The sequence below is a fragment of the Lagenorhynchus albirostris genome, chromosome 1 (assembly GCF_949774975.1).
Source record: "Lagenorhynchus albirostris chromosome 1, mLagAlb1.1, whole genome shotgun sequence".
In the NCBI taxonomy this organism is placed as follows: domain Eukaryota; kingdom Metazoa; phylum Chordata; class Mammalia; order Artiodactyla; family Delphinidae; genus Lagenorhynchus; species Lagenorhynchus albirostris.
In genome coordinates, this window is record NC_083095.1 from 164,482,895 (window position 1) to 164,503,437 (window position 20,543).

General features: G+C 42.6%; 1 protein-coding gene across 1 annotated transcript in view; it reads right to left on the reverse strand.

Annotated features, from left to right (window-relative positions):
• Positions 1–4,416: 4,416 nt before the first annotated feature.
• The window catches only part of TICRR (TOPBP1 interacting checkpoint and replication regulator), a 50,894-nt gene continuing 34,767 nt past the window's right edge, over positions 4,417–20,543 (reverse strand). Inside the window, exons 16-22 of the mRNA XM_060159052.1 lie at positions 13,775–13,865; positions 12,697–12,758; positions 11,143–11,274; positions 10,369–10,526; positions 6,413–8,585; positions 6,162–6,287; positions 4,417–5,289 (exon numbers count right to left, since the gene is read on the reverse strand). Coding sequence (XP_060015035.1) covers positions 5,177–5,289; positions 6,162–6,287; positions 6,413–8,585; positions 10,369–10,526; positions 11,143–11,274; positions 12,697–12,758; positions 13,775–13,865 — 2,855 coding nt within the window. The 3' untranslated portion in view covers positions 4,417–5,176. The remainder of the gene's footprint in view (positions 5,290–6,161; positions 6,288–6,412; positions 8,586–10,368; positions 10,527–11,142; positions 11,275–12,696; positions 12,759–13,774; positions 13,866–20,543) is intronic.

Sequence of the window (20,543 nt, forward strand, 5' to 3'; positions counted from 1 at the left end):
CTTGCATCCCTGGGATATATCTTACTTGATAATGGTGTATCATCCTTTTAATGTATTGTTGGATTCTGTTTGCTAGTATTTTGTTGAGGATTTTTTTTTTATCATCAGTGATATTGGCCTGTAATTTTCTTTTTTTGTGGTATCTTTGTCTGGTTTTGGTATCAGGGTGATGGTGGCCATATAGAATGAGTTTGGGAGTGTTCCTTCCTCTGCAGTTTTTTGGAATAGTTTCAGAAGGATAGGTGTTAACTCTTCTTTAAATGTTTGATAGAATTCACCTGTGAAACCATCTGGTCCTGGACTTTTGTTTGTTGGAAGTTTTTAAATCACAGTTTCAATTTCAGTACTTGTGACTGGTCTGTTTATATTTTCTATTTATTCCTGGTTCAGTCTTAGAAGGTTGTACCTTTCTAAGAAGTTGTCCATTTCTTCTAGAGTATCCATTTAATTGGCATATAGTTGCTTGTAGTAGTCTCTTATGGTCCTTTGTATTTCAGTGGTGTCAGTTGTAACTTCTTTTTCGTTTCTAATTTTATTGATTTGAACCCTCTCTCTTTTTTTTCTGATGAGTCTGGCTAAAGTTTTATCAATTTTGCCTGTCTTTTCAAAGAATGAACTTTTAGTTTTATTGATCTTTTCTATTGTTTTCTTTGTTTCTATTTCATTTATTTCTGCTCTGATTGTTATGATTTCTTTCCTTTTACTAACTTTGGGTTTTACTTGTTCTTCTTTCTCTAGTTGCTTTAGGTATAAGGTTGGGTTGTTTGAGAATTTTTTGTTTCCTGAGGTAAGATAGCATTGCTATAAACTTCTCTCTTAGAACTGTTTTTGCTGTGTCCCATAGGTTTTTGATCATCGTGTTTTTGTTGTCATTTGTCTCTAAGTATTTTTTGATTTCCTCTTTGATTTCTTCAGTGATCCATTGGTCGTTTAGTAACATATTGTTTAGCTCCATATGTTTGCACTTTTTTACAGGTTTTTTTTTTCCTGTAATTGATTTCTAATCTCAGTGTTGTGGTTGGAGAAGATGCTTGATACGATTTCAATTTTCTTAAATTTATGGAGGCTTGCTTTGTGGCCCAGCATATGATCTATCCTGGAGAATGTTCCATGCATACTTGAGAAGAATGTGTATTCTGCTGCTTCCAGATGGAATGTTCTGTAAATATCAATTAAGCCCATCAGGTCTAACGTGTCCTTTAAGGCCTGTTTCCTTACTAATTTTCTGTTTGGGTGATAATGTCCATTGATGTAAATGGTGTGTTAAAGTCCCCCACTACTGTTGAGTTAATGTCAATTCCTCCTTTTATGGCTGTTAGCATTTGCCTTATATGTTGAGGTGCTTCTATTTTGTAGGCATATATATTTATAATTGTTATATCTTCTTGGATTGATCCCTTGATCATTATGTAGTGTCCTTCTTTGTCTCTTGTAACAGTACTTATTTTAAAGTCTATTTTGTCTGAGTATTGCTACTCCAGCTTTCTTTTGATTTCCATTTGTATGGAATACCTTTTTCCATCCCCTCACTTTCAGTCTTTATCTGTCCCTAGATCTGAAGTGGGTCTCTTGTAGACAGCATATATATGGGTCTTGTTTTTGTATCCATTCAGCCAGTCTATGCCTTTTGGTTGGCTCATTTAATCCATTTACATTTAAGGAAATTATCAATATGTATGTTCTTATTGCCATCATGTTTTGGATTTGTTTTTGTAGGTCTTTTTTCTTCCCTTCCTCTTTTGTTCTCTTGTGATTTGATGACTATCTTTAGTGTTGTGTTTGGATTGCTTTTTCTTTTTGTCTGTGTATCTATTGTAGATTTTTGGTTTGCGGTTACTGTGAGGTTTTGATATAGCGGTCTATATATATACAAGATTGTTTTTAGTTGCTGGTCTCTTAATTTCAAATGCTTTTCCAATATCCTGCATTTATATTCTCCTCCCAATGATGGTTTTGATATCATATTTGTGTGTGGATGATTTTCTACCTTTTCAGTATATTGTCTTTACTGGTGAGCTTTCCCATTTGTAATTTTCTTGTTTCTAGTTGTGGCCTTCTTTTCTGCCTCAGTAAGTTCCTTTAGCATTTGTTGTAAAGCTGGTTTGGTGGTGCTGAATTCTGTTAGCTTTTGCTTGTCTGTAAAGCTTTTCATTTCTCCGTCAAATCTGAATGAGAGCCTTGCTGGGTAGAGTTAGAGTATTCTTGGTTGTAGGTTTTTCCCTTTCATCACTTTAAATAAATTATGCCACTTCCTTGTGGCCTGCAGAGTTTCTGCTGAAAAATCAGCTGAAACTCCCTTGCATGTTATTTGTTGCTTTTCTCTTGTTGCTTTTAATATTTTCTGTTTTTCATTTATGTCAGTTTGATTAATATGTGTCTCAGCATGTTCCTGCTTGGGTTTATCCTGTATGGGACTGTCTGTGCTTCCTGGACTTGAGTGTTTCCTTTCCCAAGTTAGGGAAGTTTTCGGCTATTATCTCTGCAAATATTTTCTCAGACCCCTTTTCTCTTCTTCTGGGACCACTATAATGCAAATGTTGGTGCATTTAATGTTGTCCCAGGCTCTGAGACTGTCCTCATTTCTTTTCATTCTTCTTTCTTTATTCTCTTTCACAGCAGTAATTTCCACTAATCTGTCTTCCAGCTCACTTATTCGTTCTTCTCATTCTGTTATTGATTCCTTCTAGTGTATTTTTCGTTTCAGTTATTGTTCATCTCTGTTTTTTAAAGTTTCTAGCTCTTTATTAAACATTTCTTGTATCCTTTCACTATTGTGCCTCCATTCTTTTCCTGAGATCTTGTTACCTTTACTATCATTACTTGGAATTCCTTTTCAGGGTGACTGCCTATCTCCACTTCACTTAGTTGTTCTTCTGTGGTTTCATCTTGTTCCTTTGTCTGGAACATATTTCTGTGCCGTCTCATTTTGTCTAACTTTGTCTGTGGTCTCCGTTTCTCAGGCTGCAGGATTTTAATACTTGGTACTGGTACCTACCTGCTGGTGGGTGAGGTTGGTCTAAGAGTCTTGTGCAGGCTTCCTGGTGGGAGGGACTGGTGCCTGCCCACTGGTGAGTGGAGCTGGGTCTTGTCCCTCAGGTGGGCAGAGCCATGTCAAAGGGTGTTTATAGGCTATTGGCTCTGGATGACTTTAGGCAGCCTGTTTGCTGATGAGTGGGGCTGTGTTCCCACCCTATTGGTTGTTTGGCCTGAGGCATCCCAGCACTGGAGCCTGCAAGCTGTTGGGCAGGGCAGGGCCAGGTCTTGATGGCCAAATGGCAACCTCTGGGAGAGCTCACACCAATGAGTGTTGCCTGGGGCATCCACCACTAGTGTCGTTGTCCCCACAATGGGCCACAGCTGACCCCCACCTCCCCAGGAGATCCTCTAAGATCCACAGGTAGGTCTGGTCCAAGCTGTAATGGAGTTACTGCTTTGTCCTGGGCCCCAGTGCTTGTGAACATTTTGTGTGCTAAGAATGGAGTCCCTGTTTCCCCCAGTCCTGTGGAGCTCCTGTACTCAAGTCTAGCTGGCCATCAAAGCCAAATGCTCTGGGGGCTCCTCCTCCCAATGCCAGAACCCCAGGCTGGGGAGCCTGACGTGGGGCTCAGAACTTTCACTCATGTGGGAGAAACTCCACAGGTATGGGATTTGATTATATCACTAATGTGCCCCTCCTCCTGTCTTGTTGTGGCTTCTTCTTGGTCTTTGGGTGTAGAATATCTTGTTTGGTAGGTTCAAGTCTTTTTTGTTGATGGTTGTTCAGCAGTCAGTTGTGATTTTGGTGTTTTCGTGAGAGGAGGTGAGCTCAAGTCCTACTCTGCCATCTTGTCTCTCTCCTTCTGCCACCTTTTGGCTTGAGTTTCAGAAGGATGATTCTGGTCTCACGCTGATGTGTGTGCTGTTGGTTCTGAAGTTCAGCCAAGGCTTGTCACAGAACAGTCAATGGCAACAGGGTTGTGGTTTAAATGGTCTTATGTATATTGCAGGGGGGAGGGGACTGAAAAGCTTAGTAGTATCAAGTTTCGAAAACCATTTTAAAATAAATGACAGTAACCTCTGGAGGGAGAAATGGGAGTTTTCACTTAGAGTTTGATTTACAAGATCATAGTAAGACTCAGGTTTGGGAACACAACAGGCTTGAAAGTTTTTCAGAGACCATGAGACTGTTGAATCAGCTCTGTTAGCGAAGCTCCTGGCCAAGACTTGACAGCAAACTGGTCCACGGGGTGCTCTGGGCATATCCACGACTCAGGTGAGTCTCCCTGTGAATGGTGGGAACTGTGCCAGGGACTAGCTGACTCTCGGGGCAGACCTTGAGATGTGGCTGCTCCAGAAACCACTAGAGCTGGACCCTGGTCACATTTAACCTCAGGCTGGAATGTTATACAGAAATGCACTGCATGCCAAGTAGCTAGAGATGATTTTATTGTTACACAGGGAATGCAAAAGATTTATTCTGCCCCCATGCCAGTCTTCCGTTTGGTGGATGCTGCTTCCACCTCCAGGCACTGCCTCTGTCTTGGGCTCCTGGCCTATAGCAGCTCTGTGAGGGACTGATGTGTAGGGGTCCTTCTCCCATTTCGTAAGTGAAGCAGAGTGGTCTGAACTTGCCATGGTCACAGCTGGGGTGGGGTGGAATGGGATCCTGATCTTAACAGTTCCTTGTCTGGTTCCTGACTCCCAGGCTGCCTCTGAGTTACACCACCAGCTATACCACCTTACTAAGGTAGGGCAGGCATTGTGGGTTAGGGCTGGGCTTGGAGGTGGACAGACTCCACAAGGGGGACTTGAAAAGTTGAAGGCATTCACGTGGGAATCTGAAAGCTGATCATAGTAAAGGAGGCTTGGGACCAGGCCCCAGTTTCTTTATGCCCATGGGGACCTGGCTGACCTCACCTTCATGTTTTAAATTTCCTAAGTTCCATTAAGCCTTGGTTATTCCTGTTTCTGTGCAGCAAACTGAGGGTTACATATGATGAGCAGACCAGTAGGGCCCTGGCTCAAATGAACCGAGTTTCTGGGTACATTACTAAGAATTCTTTTAAAATACATGTCTGGAATTCCTTGTACGTCCAGAGAAAACTGCTGTCGGAGCACTTCTGTTAAGAAGTGCGGTAGCTCTGGGCAGGCTCAGTAGTGTTTGTAGTTATAAGTCCCCCAACCAGTTCCATCCTGACTAGCTAATCAGCTTCTTCCGTGTGTAAGTTCTGCTGATGGGACGTCTCCTGGAGAATGCTCGGCTGAAAGGAGAGTCTTCTGCCGTGGGGGAGAATACATCCACATCCTCATCTAGAAAAAGGCAGAAAGACTTAGCATACAGGAAGTAACTGAGAACAGAACAAAAGAAAATGGGCTTCAACTGCAGAGGGTTACACCTTAAGATGGACTTAAAACCAGCATTGCTTGTAGGTTCTCTCATCCCACAGACACGCTACCTATACTATTTCAAGGCCCTCTGCCCTTACCGTCAGCACGGAGCTGACAGCAACAAGTAATTGTGAAAACGCAGAATACCTGTGGCACTTCAGTTTGATACCATGCAGTTCTTTTTGTCTCAGATCTGTGGCGGTTTTGCATGATTTCTATCATGGTCTTGAGGAAAGAGAGCCACTGAAGAGCCCCACCTCCTGCACCCCACTGCAGTTCTAGCAGAAGGAGGAAACCTCTCTAACCAGTGCAGCTAACAGGGTGAATCCCGTTCTTTCCAGGTGGGGTCGAGGGGAATCCTAGGGTCTGAAGGCTGATTATAATAGCCAGTCCGTTCTCAGACTGAATGTATGGAAACACGGGTAACACCCGAGGGGAAATGACTGGCTCTGCACACACCACCTACCACTCGTGCTGCTTTCCCCTCAGATCCCAGCGACCACAGACGAGCAGGACGTGATTGTGTGCCAGCTTCTGTCACTGTCTTCAAGAAGCTGAAGTAATTTGGTAGGATGTTGAGGGGTTTTTTGGTTCAAATACACATAAGTTCTAAAGTGGTATTTCTCTGGGAAGGGCACATGACACTGCAGGGATAAAACCATCCCAAACTGTGGCAGTCCCTACGACTCCTGCAAGATGCAAGTGCCTGAAAACCCCGAGCTAGCTTGGGATAGAGCTAACCAAAGGATAGACGATTGATCCTGGTAACATCTTTAGGAACTTCAACAAATTACCTCTGGTGTCTTTACACTGAGAGGAGGGTGCCTTCCCGTGGAACAGCAGCGGAGAGTGGGTCAGCGCCTGCAGACCGCTGGCAGAGAGGCAGCTCCGCACGGCACAGCCAGGAGGCGGAGTGGCACCTGCAGCAACGGCACGGTCAGCACAGCCCGCAGCCCTCACAAGGAAGCCCCAGCCATCCCAGTAGGCGTCTCTACAGTGCCTCCTGGCCAACACACCCGACAGAGCTGCACGGCAGCCAACTCACCTGAAACAAACACCTCGTCGCCTGCCATGGAGGGGAGCTGTCGCACACCCGTGCCTGGAGACCTGTCTTCACTCTTACTGACTTGGGAGTCTCCTATCTGCTTGTCACAGACTCTTTTGGTTTGACACTCAGCCTCCTCCTTGGCAGAAAGGAGTCTCTTCCGAGATCCCAACCCAAACTGTCCCCAGGAGAAGGCTTCCTCAGCCTTAGGCTCACTGTCCCTGGGAGGTGACTGGTCTGGCAGCTGACACACCCCCTCGAGCTCAAAATCCCCCAAGATGGGGGTCTTGGTGATGCTGAGTTCAAGCCCTCGCTCCTTCCCCTCCGGCTCCAGCAGCGACATGCCCCCAGGAAGGTCTGTACCGACCTCGCTCCTCCCAGCAGAGGAGCTGAGGCTGCAGTCCACTGCCCTCTTCCGGCGGGGCCAGTCTTTAATTGTGTCAGGAGTTGTCTTCCCGCTGTGCTTGGGGGATGGTGTCCAAGGAACCCCGATTTCTGTCTGAAATGGAGAGGGGGTACTAGAGGGGCAGCGGGTGGGGGTACAGGACTGGCAGATATAGGTCTGTCCCCCGCTCTTGCCGGGGGTGCCGTGCGAGGGGCGAAGGCAGGGGGGCGACAGGTAGGTGGCTTCGGGTTTGCCTGAGGACTTGTTGGCCCTGGGCACGCTGAGACCAGGGAGGCAGCTCTCCTCTCCCAGAGAGCTCTCCTCCCTTCGCAGGGGCTGGGCTTCTGACAGACAGCTGGGGTCTATCTTTTTAATTCGAAGCTTGGGAAGGCCAGAAGCTTGCATCTCCAGCTCAACCTCATAGGTCTGTGGGCTGGCAGAGGCTCTGGAGGGCCAGGCTGATGCCTGCAGATTCTCTAGTTGGGCGGCAGCCTGGCGCTGCTTCCTGTCTGCGGTGCAGCGCAGGTCGTAGCAGGATGTCAGGGGAGAGCTAGGCCCAGAGGAAGGAGAAGAGGGAGGAATCCCGGGGTTACACAGAGACGGCTTCTCATAAGTACCCATCCTTGACCCCTCACCTTCTTCCACTGGTGAAACGTTGCTTTTTAAGTTATCACTGCTACGGTGCTCAGAAGCTTCATCCAGGAGAGTGAGATACTCCGAGTCTCTGGCAATAAGCAAAGGAGAGGATGTATGCCAGTGACTCCCAAAGCTAGTCCCAGGGTAACTATGTCTTTCAGGAGGAGATGGAGGAGAGAGGGTCTCTTCCTTCTGGTTCTTTCTAGCATCTGTGATGGCAGCTGGGTTATCAGTTGTGGCAACTCTCAGAACAGCAGAGCTGTTAGGCTGGCCCTCCTGGAAGTTTCTTTCTGTTTTAGAAGTCTTTTTATGCCTTTTCCCAATTTTAGAAGGGGGTGGAGGCGGTAGGAGGTCAGATCTAGCTATCTGTGAGGCTTTGTGGGGAGTCGAGGGAGCAGGACAGGAGGGAGATGTGGCTACACTGGGTGATTTCTGGGCCTCCTGCCAATCCAGTTCTCCAGAGGGAGGAGATTCTATAGAAAAATTCCCAAATGGAGTCTTCTCGGAAATACCACATGAAGGAGAGGGAACAGGTTTCTTTGGAGAAGTCAGAGCTGTGTTCCCTGGTTTCTCTGGGGTTCCGACAGCATCATTCCATGGCTGCACCACCTTCTCTGCCTGAGATGCTCCGGAGCCACGGAGGAGTTGGCGTTTCTGACTTGGAGGTGTGCCCACGAAGGCAGCTCGTCTTCGGACCCCCGAGGCTGCTGCCCTCAGAGAGATTCGAGGAGAGTACTTGCTGGGAGTCAGACACTCACTTCTGGTCTGGGCAGTTGACGAAACCAGGGCTGCCGGACAGGAGGTGCTTTCTGGACTGGAATTCACCAAACGTGGCCAAGCAGAATTCTGCAAAAATCTAGGTGGCTGGCCACCTTGTCTTTGGGGAGTTCTCAGTATTTTTTCAAGAGGAGAGTGACCTTCTGCCAGGGAGTGTCCTTTCTGAGGAGTGGCTTTTCGTCGAGATGGCGAATGCCAGCCGTGTGAGGAGTCTTTTAAGAACTCCTTAAAAATGACCTGTTTGGCAGGGGTCATTTCTGCAGGGGATTTTTGCAGCCTTTCAGGAGTGCGCAACGGAGTTCGTGGCGTATGAGGGAACTTTCTTGGTGTAGCTTTAGAAAAGACTGGAGATTTCCAGCAATTCTTCTCAGGAGTCTGTAAAGAAAAATGCTTATTTCAGTGCTTGAACATCATAACCCATATTCTCTGAAGAGTGTTTTAATAATGTCTAAGATGATTAAAAAGTCAAATTTGGAAGATTTATATAGTCAGCCAAAGGAATGATCTTAAGTTGGATTTCGTATAGTGACACGTTTCCACTTCCAAAACATGACCCAGATTTTACATGTCCACTTTTTCTAGCACTAAGCGCTGTATCCAATCTTAGTTTCTTCTCCTAAGACAAATAGTTTTAATAATTTGCATACTACAGCCAAAACATGCTTTGCCTCTAACTCTGTAACTCTGTCACTCCACTACTCACAGCTATCTTCTTCAATGAGACAACTATTTCTGATCTTTGCCTAAAGTAACCTTTCGGAGCCACATCACCTGCTGTTGGTCTGCATTCAACATGTGCTTTTAAGTACCTGCTATGTGCTAGGCAATGTGTGTGCGGGAGGAGGCCCGGGGGGATGAGGTGGAACATGGAATATATGGATATGTAAGGCACAGCCTCAAAGATAACATCTCAGAAAGGAAACTCTCCAGCAAAAAACTTCCCTTCTTTCTTGCAAAAATGCAGTTAAATACTCCAACAGGTAAGGAGGTCCAACACCTATTGTTTAATCTTACCTGATCATCTCAAGGGAGTCCTGGTCTAGTTGGCATTTCATGTGGGATACAGACAGATATATAGTATGGCCAATGCAATGACAGGGGCACGCATGGAACAATGTGGGAGCACCGGGAGGGTTGGCTATCTAACCCAGCAAAGGTGAGAAAGAGGGAACAGGAATAGCGAGTCAGGTCTTAAAAGAATGGGTGTGAGCAAGTGAAGACAAAAGGTGGGAAAGTGGGGGAGAGGGAACTTCAGGCATAGAAAACAGTGTAAGCAAAGGCACAAAAGGAAAAAGCAGCAGTTGTGTGCATCTGAGGCTGCTGGAAAGGTGGAGTGTGAAGCAGAGATGGCTGAGCAGGGATCAGATCATGGAGGTCCTTGCCTGTCCACGGAGGAGAATGAACATGGTCCTATAGATCTGTGGTTTTCAAACCCTTCCCCACAGTTCCCTCCATATCCTCCTCCATCCTAAGCAGTTTTTGGGTTTCCAAACAAAGATTATTATCTTTGAACACAGGGTTCCATTTTAGGAAAACTTAGAAAACCCTGCTTTAACAGATGAAGAGTCTATAGAGCTTCAAGCAAAGTGATGTGGTCAGAGGAGCGTCCACTGGGGTCACAAAGGTCCCTCTGACCTCTGGGGACAGGATGAATTTGAGAGAGAAGAGGCTACTGAAGTGTTCCAGGCAGAACTGAACTAGGGCAGGAACTGCAGGGATGGAGAAGAGGGAATAAGTATGAGATAGTTTGTCAGTAAAATGGGCAGGACTAATTGAGTAGCCAGGCCTAAGGAGAGGGGGAAGTCCAGGATGACTCCCAGGTTTCTAACATGGGTGACTGGATCGAGTGGGCAATCTAACAGAAACAAATGAATGCTACTGCACATTTCAGAAGGATATATACGTAGTGTCCAATATAAATGGAAGATGAAGCCAAGAGAGTAGGGCGAGATCTTTCTATCTCCTCCCTGCCACCTTGGCCTCAGCCCAACTGCTACCTAAGTCCCCATACACCCAATAATCGTTCATTCAAGTCAACCCCAACCACCTCAAATCTCTGTTATTATCTTCTCTTCCCTACTGGACTCAGTGGTTTTCCTTGTCCACGACTACATGCTCCCCAAACTATACTATCTGAAACATCATCGTAATTTTATACCTGATAAGCTATAGGTATTTCAGAATCCAATGTGTTTCCTGAAGGCCTTTTAATTCGAGCTGAACCCTTCTCAGAGGGACTGATCATCTCAGACACTGCCCCAAAAAGAAGCCTCTTGGGAGACCGAATACTTTGGATTGGAGAATTTTCTCTTTGGTCTGCAAGTCAAAAACAGTTACAATATTTCATCCTTTCTCAACTCCTGCGCCCCCCACCCGCCTCCCGCACCAAATACCCATAAAACAGCCAGTCCATATGAGAAAGATGATAATTCTTTTAGAGCAAATAGGGGCAGATCCCACCTAATTATGACAGCAGTCCAATAATTGCTGCCTTCTTGAATTTTAACACTGCATATCAAGCCCAGTCCCTGTGTTAGGAGATGTAGGCAACTGAAATAATTTAATTTGCAAAGACAAATATAAAAAGACATATCTGATAATCCAAGCTAATAATGATAAAAGAATGAAGGACAAACAGCACCTGCCACCTGGAGATGCCTTTCTGTAGGATCTGAACATATGGTAGAAATTACAGGTAATTTCCTCTTGAATGAATGAATTACCCACGAGGATAATGTGGACAGCCAGCCATAGGAATCTAAACGGATGACTCTGATAACGGTGGCCATGGATTGTTCATCTGGTCATCACTCTGAACCTCAAATATTTATACCTATTCTATTTCTCCAACGTCAAACTTCATTCTTTTCCCAACAACACTTCCCACCAAATCTGCATGGACCTCTGAAGACAGGTAGGCAAGCACTGTTACCTGACTTGACTTGCTGGAATGAGTGAACTCGTTGTATACTTCGAGACTTTGGTTGAGACACAGAGTAGAAGGAACCAGAATTTTTCCTGCTGAATGCCAACTGCTTGATTCGAGGACTTCGTCTCAAACTTACTTCTACAAGAACTAATCACAGTTAGTTCTGACAAGAAGAAATGCAAGCTTGACGCTTCCCCACATATTAAATGGGTAAGATTTATGTAACACCACGTACAAGATGGAAAATTGACAAGCTGTTGACTTTGAGATCTCTGAAGTGAGACAAAGCTAAGAGGGATATGATACGTGGCCCCAACAAAGTACCAAAAAAACCCAAAAAACCCCCACAAAAACCAAAAACCAAAAAAACCCTGACCCCCCCCACTATAATCTGCAGAAATTTCATAACCTGCCACCTTTAAGAATGATGTAGAGTGAAAAAAGGTTTGTATAGTGTGAGTTGTTAAAAAGTTTAAAAATGAGTTTTCATATTTATGTTACACATATTTGTATAGAAACAACACCTGTAAGAGTATTATTAAAGCTAAATGTTAATAGTTATTTCTTTTCTTTCTCTTTTTTAAAACATATTTATTGGAGTATAATTGCTTTACTATGCTGTGTTAGTTTCTGCTGTATAACAAAGTGAATCAGCTATATGTGTACATATATCCCCATATCTCCTCCCTCAACAGACTTATTTCTAATTTGTGGGATTACCAAGTGATAACTAAATTCTTGGCTTCTCTGTGTTTTCTAATTTTTCTACAATAAACATAAACTACTTGATTTAAAGAAGTTAGTTTTTGGAAACCCCTCCTTCATCATGTATACTTTTTTTTTTTTGTGGTACGCAGGCCTCTCACTGTTGTGGCCTCTCCCGTTGCGAGCACAGGCTCTGGACGCACAGGCTCAGCGACCATGGCTCACAGGCCTAGCCGCTCTGTGGCACATGGGATCTTCCCAGACCGGGGCACGAACCCGTGTTCCCTGCATCGGCAGGCGGACTCTCAACCACTGCACCACCAGGGAAGCCCCATCATCATGTATACTTTAAAAATAAGCCACAGGGGACTTCCCTGGTAGTCCAGTAGGTAAGACTCCACGCTCCTAATGCAGGGGGACTCAAGTTCAATCCCTGGTCGGGGAACTAGACCCTGCACGCATGCCGCAACTAAGGGTCCGCATGCCACAACTAAAAGATCCTGCATGCTGCAACTAAGACCCAGTGCAGCCAAAATAAACAAATAAATATATATATATATTTTTAAAAAGCCACAGCACTTTATATTAACGTAGTAGTTTAGCTTTCACCCTGAATCCCATTTCTCTTGTGTAAAAATATTTCTTCTCCAGAAACTCTCAGTACATTCTATGTAAAAGACCATTCACCAGTAAATATGTACTGATATACGTTGTGGGCCCAGAGCTGTCATAATGTCTGTAAAGTATCTTAGGCTATGCTGAGCGATAATACCAGTATAGAATAGCTTTCACAGAAAGTAGAGGAAACAAAAAAGCTGAGAACCCTAAAAAAAAACCAAAAGGAGGTAATACCATCATCTCCTTTTTCCGGGGACTCTTCAACAACGTCAATTTCAGGACCAGGATCAGAGGACCTTGAGGAACAGCAAGTACAAGGATTATTCAACACCACTCATAAATGACGCATGTCAAAGAGCTACAGGTTCACACCTCACAAGGTAACAAAGACCACAAGTGGTCTTTGGCAAGCACTCTCACACATTACTGTCAAGAATGAAATGGTAAGAATATTTTTTTTTGGAAAGCAGTTTGACAACATAAAGTTAAAAATATGTATACCTTCTGACCCACAAATTTCACTTCTTACAATTTACCGTGTAGATAAACATGCACAAGTGTGTAAAATCCACACACAAATAATGTCCAAATGGAGCCTTGACAAGGAGGAGTAGATGCACTTCTCCCCATTCTCCCTGTTATGTACAGCTAAGAACCCTGGATATTACATATAAAGGAAGCATAAGACTCTCAAAGGTGGAGAGAAGAGGCTTGGGACTTTAGGACCTGAGAAGAGACAGGGCAGCGAGCCCCCGGAGCTCCTGGATTGGGCGCCCGACAACCTGACAACCCCGATACACCAAGAGGTGCAGATGAAAACTGCCCTAGGGATAGCTAGCTCTCCTAGCCAAAGAACCAGGAAAGAGGCAGCCAAGCAAGACAGAAACTTTCAGACCAGAACCGCCCTACTCCAAGTGCCATGGCAAGCTGTGGTCCCACCACAGGCCAAGTTGGGATCCCAGACTTCCAGCCTTGCCTGGCAGTGAGACTCCCTCCTTCCCAGGTCAACACATGAATAGATTTTTAAATCAGGCAGTATGCATTCAAATGGACTACTACTCAGCAATAAAATGGAACTACTGATATATGCAACATGGATAAATCTCAATAATTATGCCAAGTGAAAGAGGCGAGACACAAAGAGTGCATTCTGTATGGATCTCCAGCCCCCATAAAATCTACAGAATGCTCTTTGGTTATAAGCAACACAGTTGAGACTAGAATCAAAAAGGTCATGAGAAGGTAAACATGGCCCATAAGATTAGGAGGGCTGTGCAGGTGTATGAAGAAGATAGACAAGGATGTCATTTACCTGCCCTTGATCTGTCTATGAAGCAGCCTTCTGGAGATTTGCTTATGTACTGGAGTCTCGGCCACACTCTTGGTTAGCAGCTTGCGATAACCTAAAATGTAAAAAGGATAAATTTCACATAGTCTTATCAAGAAGGAAGAGCAAGGCAAAGGGAACAGTTTGAACTTAAATATGGTCTAATGTTTAGCAGGAGTGGCTCTTAATGGTCTTTTGGACCAAGGTCTAACCATAAGACTCAATTTAACATGATATAACAATTTATCAACACTATTGGAGTTTAATAATAAATAAGCCAATGTAAAATATTATAAAATTTTAAGATAATATTCCTGAAAAAGTGAAAAGTTCTCATTTATTTGGGCTAACACATCTGTGCACCTACTTGGTGGTTCTTGTATTTATGATTAAATGAAATAAAGCATGTGAAAATGCTGATGTGTCATACAATAAGATATTTAATATAACGATAAATCTAACTTATGCTCTGGCATAAGTTTTCTCAATAGAGTAGGTATGCAAGCTACTCAGGTTTTCTCAATAGAGTAGGTATGCAAGCTACTACTCGACTGGTTTTAAGGGAGATAAAAATGACTAGAAAGAAGAGTGATGTCAGCAGGAATGTGGAGTAAGGACCTCTTAAAAAAACTCTCCTCCATTAAAGGAACGAGAACACTGGCAAAAGTTCAAAATCAATTTTTCCAGAACTCTGGCAATTAACCAGTTTGGAACAATCCAGGGAGTATTTATTCAACAAAAGCAGCTGAATCTCATTAAGAATAGCAAGCTTTGTGGAACTTTAACTTGCCCCAATCCCAACCTCCTCTCCCTAGGCCTGTGGTAACCTTGAGAACCAAAAGCCCATAATTACAGTGAAAACCAACAGCCCAGGAGCCTCTGGATGGAACAGAATGGGATCCAAGCTCCTCCAAAGCCCCATTTGCAGATAACAATTTGGCCTGTCTGGCGGTTCCCTGGAAAATCCCACTCACAAGGCCTGTCTTTATTTGACCTGACTCAGAACTCATCCAATGCAAACAACTTTTTTCCAGGGAGCATTTACTGAAAACAATCAGCAGCAACTGTAAACATCACAGCTGCCTGAGGTGGTGATAACACTTGGGGCAAACCACAAGCTGACCAAAAGTTTAGATGGGAAAACTGGGGAGTGAGATGTCCCTAAGGGACTCTGCTGACTTCTGACACACTCCTGGGACCCTAAAAGTACATGTGTGATAGAGCTGTGTGCATGCCCAGGATGGACCCAAGAAGGCCCTTAGCTGTCACCTCTGGCTGACCTTGAGGCTCTGGAAAACAGAAAGAGTTGTAAAATGTCTGGCTGAGTATTGAAGACATGAGCCAATGCACACATAGGGCCCCTCAGCAAAGGCTGGGAAACTTACTGGTTCTGGGCATGTAAGAAAATCTCTGCCCAACCCTTAGCTGACCACTAAGCTAACCAAGCAGAGACTTCAGTGGCTACACATGACAGAATACAGACTTAAAAGACTTAGTTCAGGAAAGTAAACAAACAAAAGCAGTAATGGTAACAACAAACCCTGCCCTGGAGCAGTGGCAATCTGATCATCAGAGTTGACTCATTATTTAAAACGTCCAGTTGTCAACAAAAAATATGAGACAAGAAACAAGAAAGAATGGCCCACACACAGTGGGAAAAAAAAAATCATTCAACAGAGGAAGTCCAGACACTGAATTTATTAGCCCAAGACCTTAAATTAGCTATCTGAAATATGTCCAAAGGAAAAAAAAAATCATATCTAAAGAACTAAAGGAATGTATGAATGAGCCTGATGACTTGCCAAACAGAGAATGTCAATAAAGAGAAATATCATTAAAAAACAGAACCAAATAGAAATTCTGAAGTTGAAAAGTACACTATCTAAAATGAAAAACTCATTAGAGGGGCCCAGCAGTTGATATGAGGTGGCAGAAGAAAGAATCAACAAATTGAAGACAAGTAATTGAGATTATCCAGTCTGAGGGACAAAAAGAAAAAAGGAGAAAAATGAACAGTCTCAGACACCCATACGACACAATCAAGCATAATAACATAGGCACAGTGGGAGTCCTGGAGGAAGAGGAGAGAAAGAGGCAGAAAAAATATTTGAAGAAATACTGGCTGAAAACTTCCGATGTTTGATGACAGACATTACGTAGCCAAGAAGCTCAACAAACCTAAGTATGATAAAGTCAAAGAGATCCACACCAGACAAATCATAATCAAACTGTTAGAAGCCAAAGGGGAAGAGAGAATCTTGAAAGAAACAAGAAAGCAGTGATCCATCATGTACCAGGAACCCTCAATAAGATTAACAGCTGATTTCTCATCAGAAACATAGGATAACAAAAAGGCACTGAGATGAAAGGCAAAGTGCTGAAAGAAAAAGACTCAAGGATTCTATATCCTCTAAAACTGTTACTCAAACATGAAGGAGAAATCAGCACATCCTCTCCACCTCCAAAGAAACACCCAAAAAACAACACTGAGAGAATCTGACACTAGCAGACCAGCCCTAAAAGTAATATCAGTTCTACAGGATGAAAGGAAAGGGCACTATAGAGTAACATGAATCCACGTGAAGAATTAAAGAGCACTGGTAAAGGCAACTATACAAGTAAATGCAAAGAACAGAATAGAAGTATTTTTGGGGCTTCCCTGGTGACGCAGTGGTTGAGAGTCCGCCTGCCGATGCAGGGGACACGGGTTTGTGCCCCGGTCCGGGAAGATCCCACATGCCGCGGAGCGGCTGGGCCCGTGAGCCATGGCCGCTGAGCCTGTGCGTCGGGAGACTGTGCTCCACAACGGGAGAGGCCACAACAGCGAGAAGCCCGCGTACCGCAAAAAAAAAAAAAAAAAGTATTTTTGTTTGTAATTCTTTTCTCCTTTGAGTTAAAAGATAAAGCAATGATTACAAATGTACTGATGGGCATACAATGCATAAACATGTAATCTGTATGACAATATAGCCCAACGAAGGGGATAGAAAACAGAGTTATACAGAAGCAAAGTTTTTGTATACTCCTGAAATTAAGTTGGTATTAACCTCAACTAGATAAATTAAGATACTTAATTGTAACCCCCAGAAAAAGTGACATCACATGAAACAGGGAAGTAGGAAGCTCTAGGGTTTGGTCCCTCCCCCCAAACAACTAGTAAACTAGGGAAAAAAATTATCAGAGTAAACTATTTTGGAACTCTGGAACCTGACTGGCACTTATGACAACCAGGGAAGTGCCTGATGAAGGGAGAGGCTGATATTTAGTAAGTAAATGACGTGCACGAACCAGCTACCAGCCTCCTTTGCTCAGCCCTGCTGTAGCTGTGGGGACAGTGGCCCACATTCTAGGAGCAGCTGGCTGGTGGTAGGGCAGACAGTGGGGACCCTGTCTTCCAAATTTGGGGTTATACGGTTCAGTCAGTGTGCTTTGGAGAGTGGAGTCCTGTGGGGCTGGTGCAGACATTTGCCTTGATTTCTGCTCTCTCAGGCTGCAGCAGCTTTCCCCCACTGCATCTAACAGAAGATTTAGAGGGACAGGAACACCTTTTTGGAGCCAGACACTTAAGGAAATCTTTGTCAGGCCACTGGCTAACCACAGAGATAACAGAACAGAAACTTCAGTGACCACACAAGAAGGAATACACGCTTTGTAAAAAACAGTTTGGAAAACGCACAAATGGACAGACCCTCAATAAGCAAAGATCAGCAATTCCTCAGAAGTGGGAGAATTTGATCTCCAGAGTTAACCAACTGTAATATTCAGAATATCTAATTCTCAAAAAAGAATTACAAAGCATACAAAGAAACAGGAAAGTGTGTCCAGGAAAAAGGAATTTGACAGAAACCACCCTTGAGAAATCCCAGACATTGGAATCACTGGTCAAATATGTTAAATCAAATATTCTAAACACGCTCAACAAGCTCAAGGAAAAAAAAGAACAAAGAATTAAAAGAAATAAGGAAAACGATAAATAAAATGAGAATACCAATAAAGGGACAGAAATTATATAAAGGAACCAAACAAATTTTTGAGCTGAAAAGTACAATAACTGAAATGAAAAGTTCACTAGAGGGGTTCAACCTCAGATTTGAGCAGGCAGAAAAATCAATAAACTTGAAGATAAGACAATCAAAACTATCCAATCTGAGCAGAAAGAAAAGAGGATAGAGAAAAATGAACAAAGCCTGCTTAAGGGACCTGTGAGACACCATCAAGCATAACAATATACAGACACTGGGAGTCCTAGAAGAAAAAGGAGAAGAGAGAAAAAGGCAGAAAAAAGTCGGGAGAAATAATGGTTGTAAATTTGCTAAATATGATGGAAATATATAGCAACAGAGTGTATACTATTGAAACTAAGTCGTATTATTCAACAGGTTTAAATTTAAGGTGTTAATTGTAATCTCCAAGGTAAACACTAAGAAAATAATTAGAAAATATACAGAAAAAAAGATGAAGGGAATTGAAACAGTATACTACAAAAAAACAAATCAGCTACAAAAATGGCAGTAACAGAAAAATGAAAGAACAAAAGAGGTATAAGATATATAAAAAAATAAGTAGAAAATGGCAGAAGTCCTTCCTTATCAGTAACTACATTAAATGTAAATGGATTAAGTGTTTCAATTAAAAGGCAGAAATTGGGGACTTCCCTGGTGGTACAGTGGTTAAGACTGTGCTCCCAATGCAGGGAGCCCAGGTTTGATCCTTAGTCAGGGAACTAGATCCCACATGTATGCCATAACTAAGGAGCCCATGTGCCACAACTAAGGAGCTGCTGAGCTGCAACTAAGACCCAGAACAACCAAATAAAAAAAATAAATAAATGTTAAAAAAAAAGGCAGAAATTGGCAGAATGGATTTTTAAAAATATGATCCAACTATATTCTGTCTATAAGCTCACTTTAGATACAAAGAGGTTGAAAGTAAAAGGACAGAAAAAGATATTGTATGCAATAGAGAGCACACATGGCTATATTATTGTCAAAATAGATTTTAAGTCAAAAAAGGTTCAAAAGACAAAGTTCACCATGTTGATTTAAAAAATTCAATCCATTAAGTGATACAATTATAAACATATACACGCAACTAACAACAGGGCCCCAAACTCTATGAAGCGTGAAACTGACAGAATTGAAGGAAGAAAAAAATAGATAAGTCAACAATAATACTTGGAGACTTTAATACCCTGATTTCAATGATAGAACGTCTATACAGAAGATCAAAAAGAAAACAGAAGACTTGAACACCATAAACCGACTAGGCATAACAGACATCTATAGGCATTCTACCCAAGAGCAGAACACACATTCTTCTCAAGTACACATAGAACATTAACCAGAACAGGCCAAATGTTAGGCCATAAAACAAGTCTCAAAAAATTTAAAAAGACCAAAATCATACAAAGTATGTTCTTCAACTACAATGGTATGAAATTAGAAACTAATAACAGAAATTTGTGAAATTAACAAATATGTGAAAATTTACACCCTCCTAAATAGCCAAAGGACCAAAGAAAAAAAATCACAAGGGAAATTAGAAAATATTTTGAGATGATGAAATTGAAAACACAACATACCAAAACTTACAGGATGAAGCTAAAGCAGCGCTTAGAGGGGAATTTGTACCTGTAAAAAGCTGTATTAAAAAAGAAGTCTGGGGAATTCCCTGGCAGTCCAGTGGTAAGGACTCCACGCTTCCATTGCAGGGGCCACGGGTTCAATCCCTAGTCAGGAAACTAAGATCCCACAAGCCATGCAGCGTGGTCAAAAACAAAAACAAAAAAGAAGCCTGGAACCCTCCTACACTGTTGTTGGGAAAGTAAACTGGTACCTTTACATTGGTACCTAAACCACTATGGGGAACAGTATGGAGGTTCTTTTAAAAACTAAAAATAGAACTACCATATGATCCAGCAATCCCACTCCTGGGCATATATATCTGGAAGAAGCCATAATTCGAAAATATACATGCACCCCAATGTTCACTGCAGCACTATTTACAACAGCCAAGACATGGAAGCAACCTAAATGTTCATCGGCAGAGGAAAGGATAAAGAAGACATGGTACATATATACAATGGAATATTAGCCATAAAAAAGAATGAAATAATGCAATTTGCAGCAACATGGATGGACCTAGAGATTATCATACTAAGTGAAGTAAGTCAGAGAAAGACAAATATGATGTAACTTATATGTGGAATCTAAAAAAATGATCAAATGAACTCATTTACAAAACAGACACAGACTCAGACTTTGAAAACAAACTTTTGGTTACCAAAGGGGAAAGGTGGGGGTAATTAGGAATTGGGAATTAACATATATACACTACTAATATATAAAACAGATAATCAACAAGCTTCTACTGTAGAGCACAAAGAACTCTATTCCATATTCTGTAATAACCTATATGGGAAAAAGAGTCTGAAAAAGAATGGATATATGATAATGTGTAACTAAATCACTTTGCTGTACACCTGAAACTAACACAACATTGTAAATCAACTATACTCCAATATAAAATAAAAATTTTTAAAAAAAGGACAGTGGTGATAAACTGTTCAATGAGTGATGTAAATAAAAAAAAAAAGCATGTATTTTAAAAAATCAATAACAAAACCTTAATCTTAAAAAAACTGAAAAAGATCAAACTAACATCAAAGCAAGTAGAGGGAAAGAAAAAATAAAGATTACACAGGAAGTAAACGAAATCAAGAGTAGAAAAATAATAGAAACATCAATGAAACCAA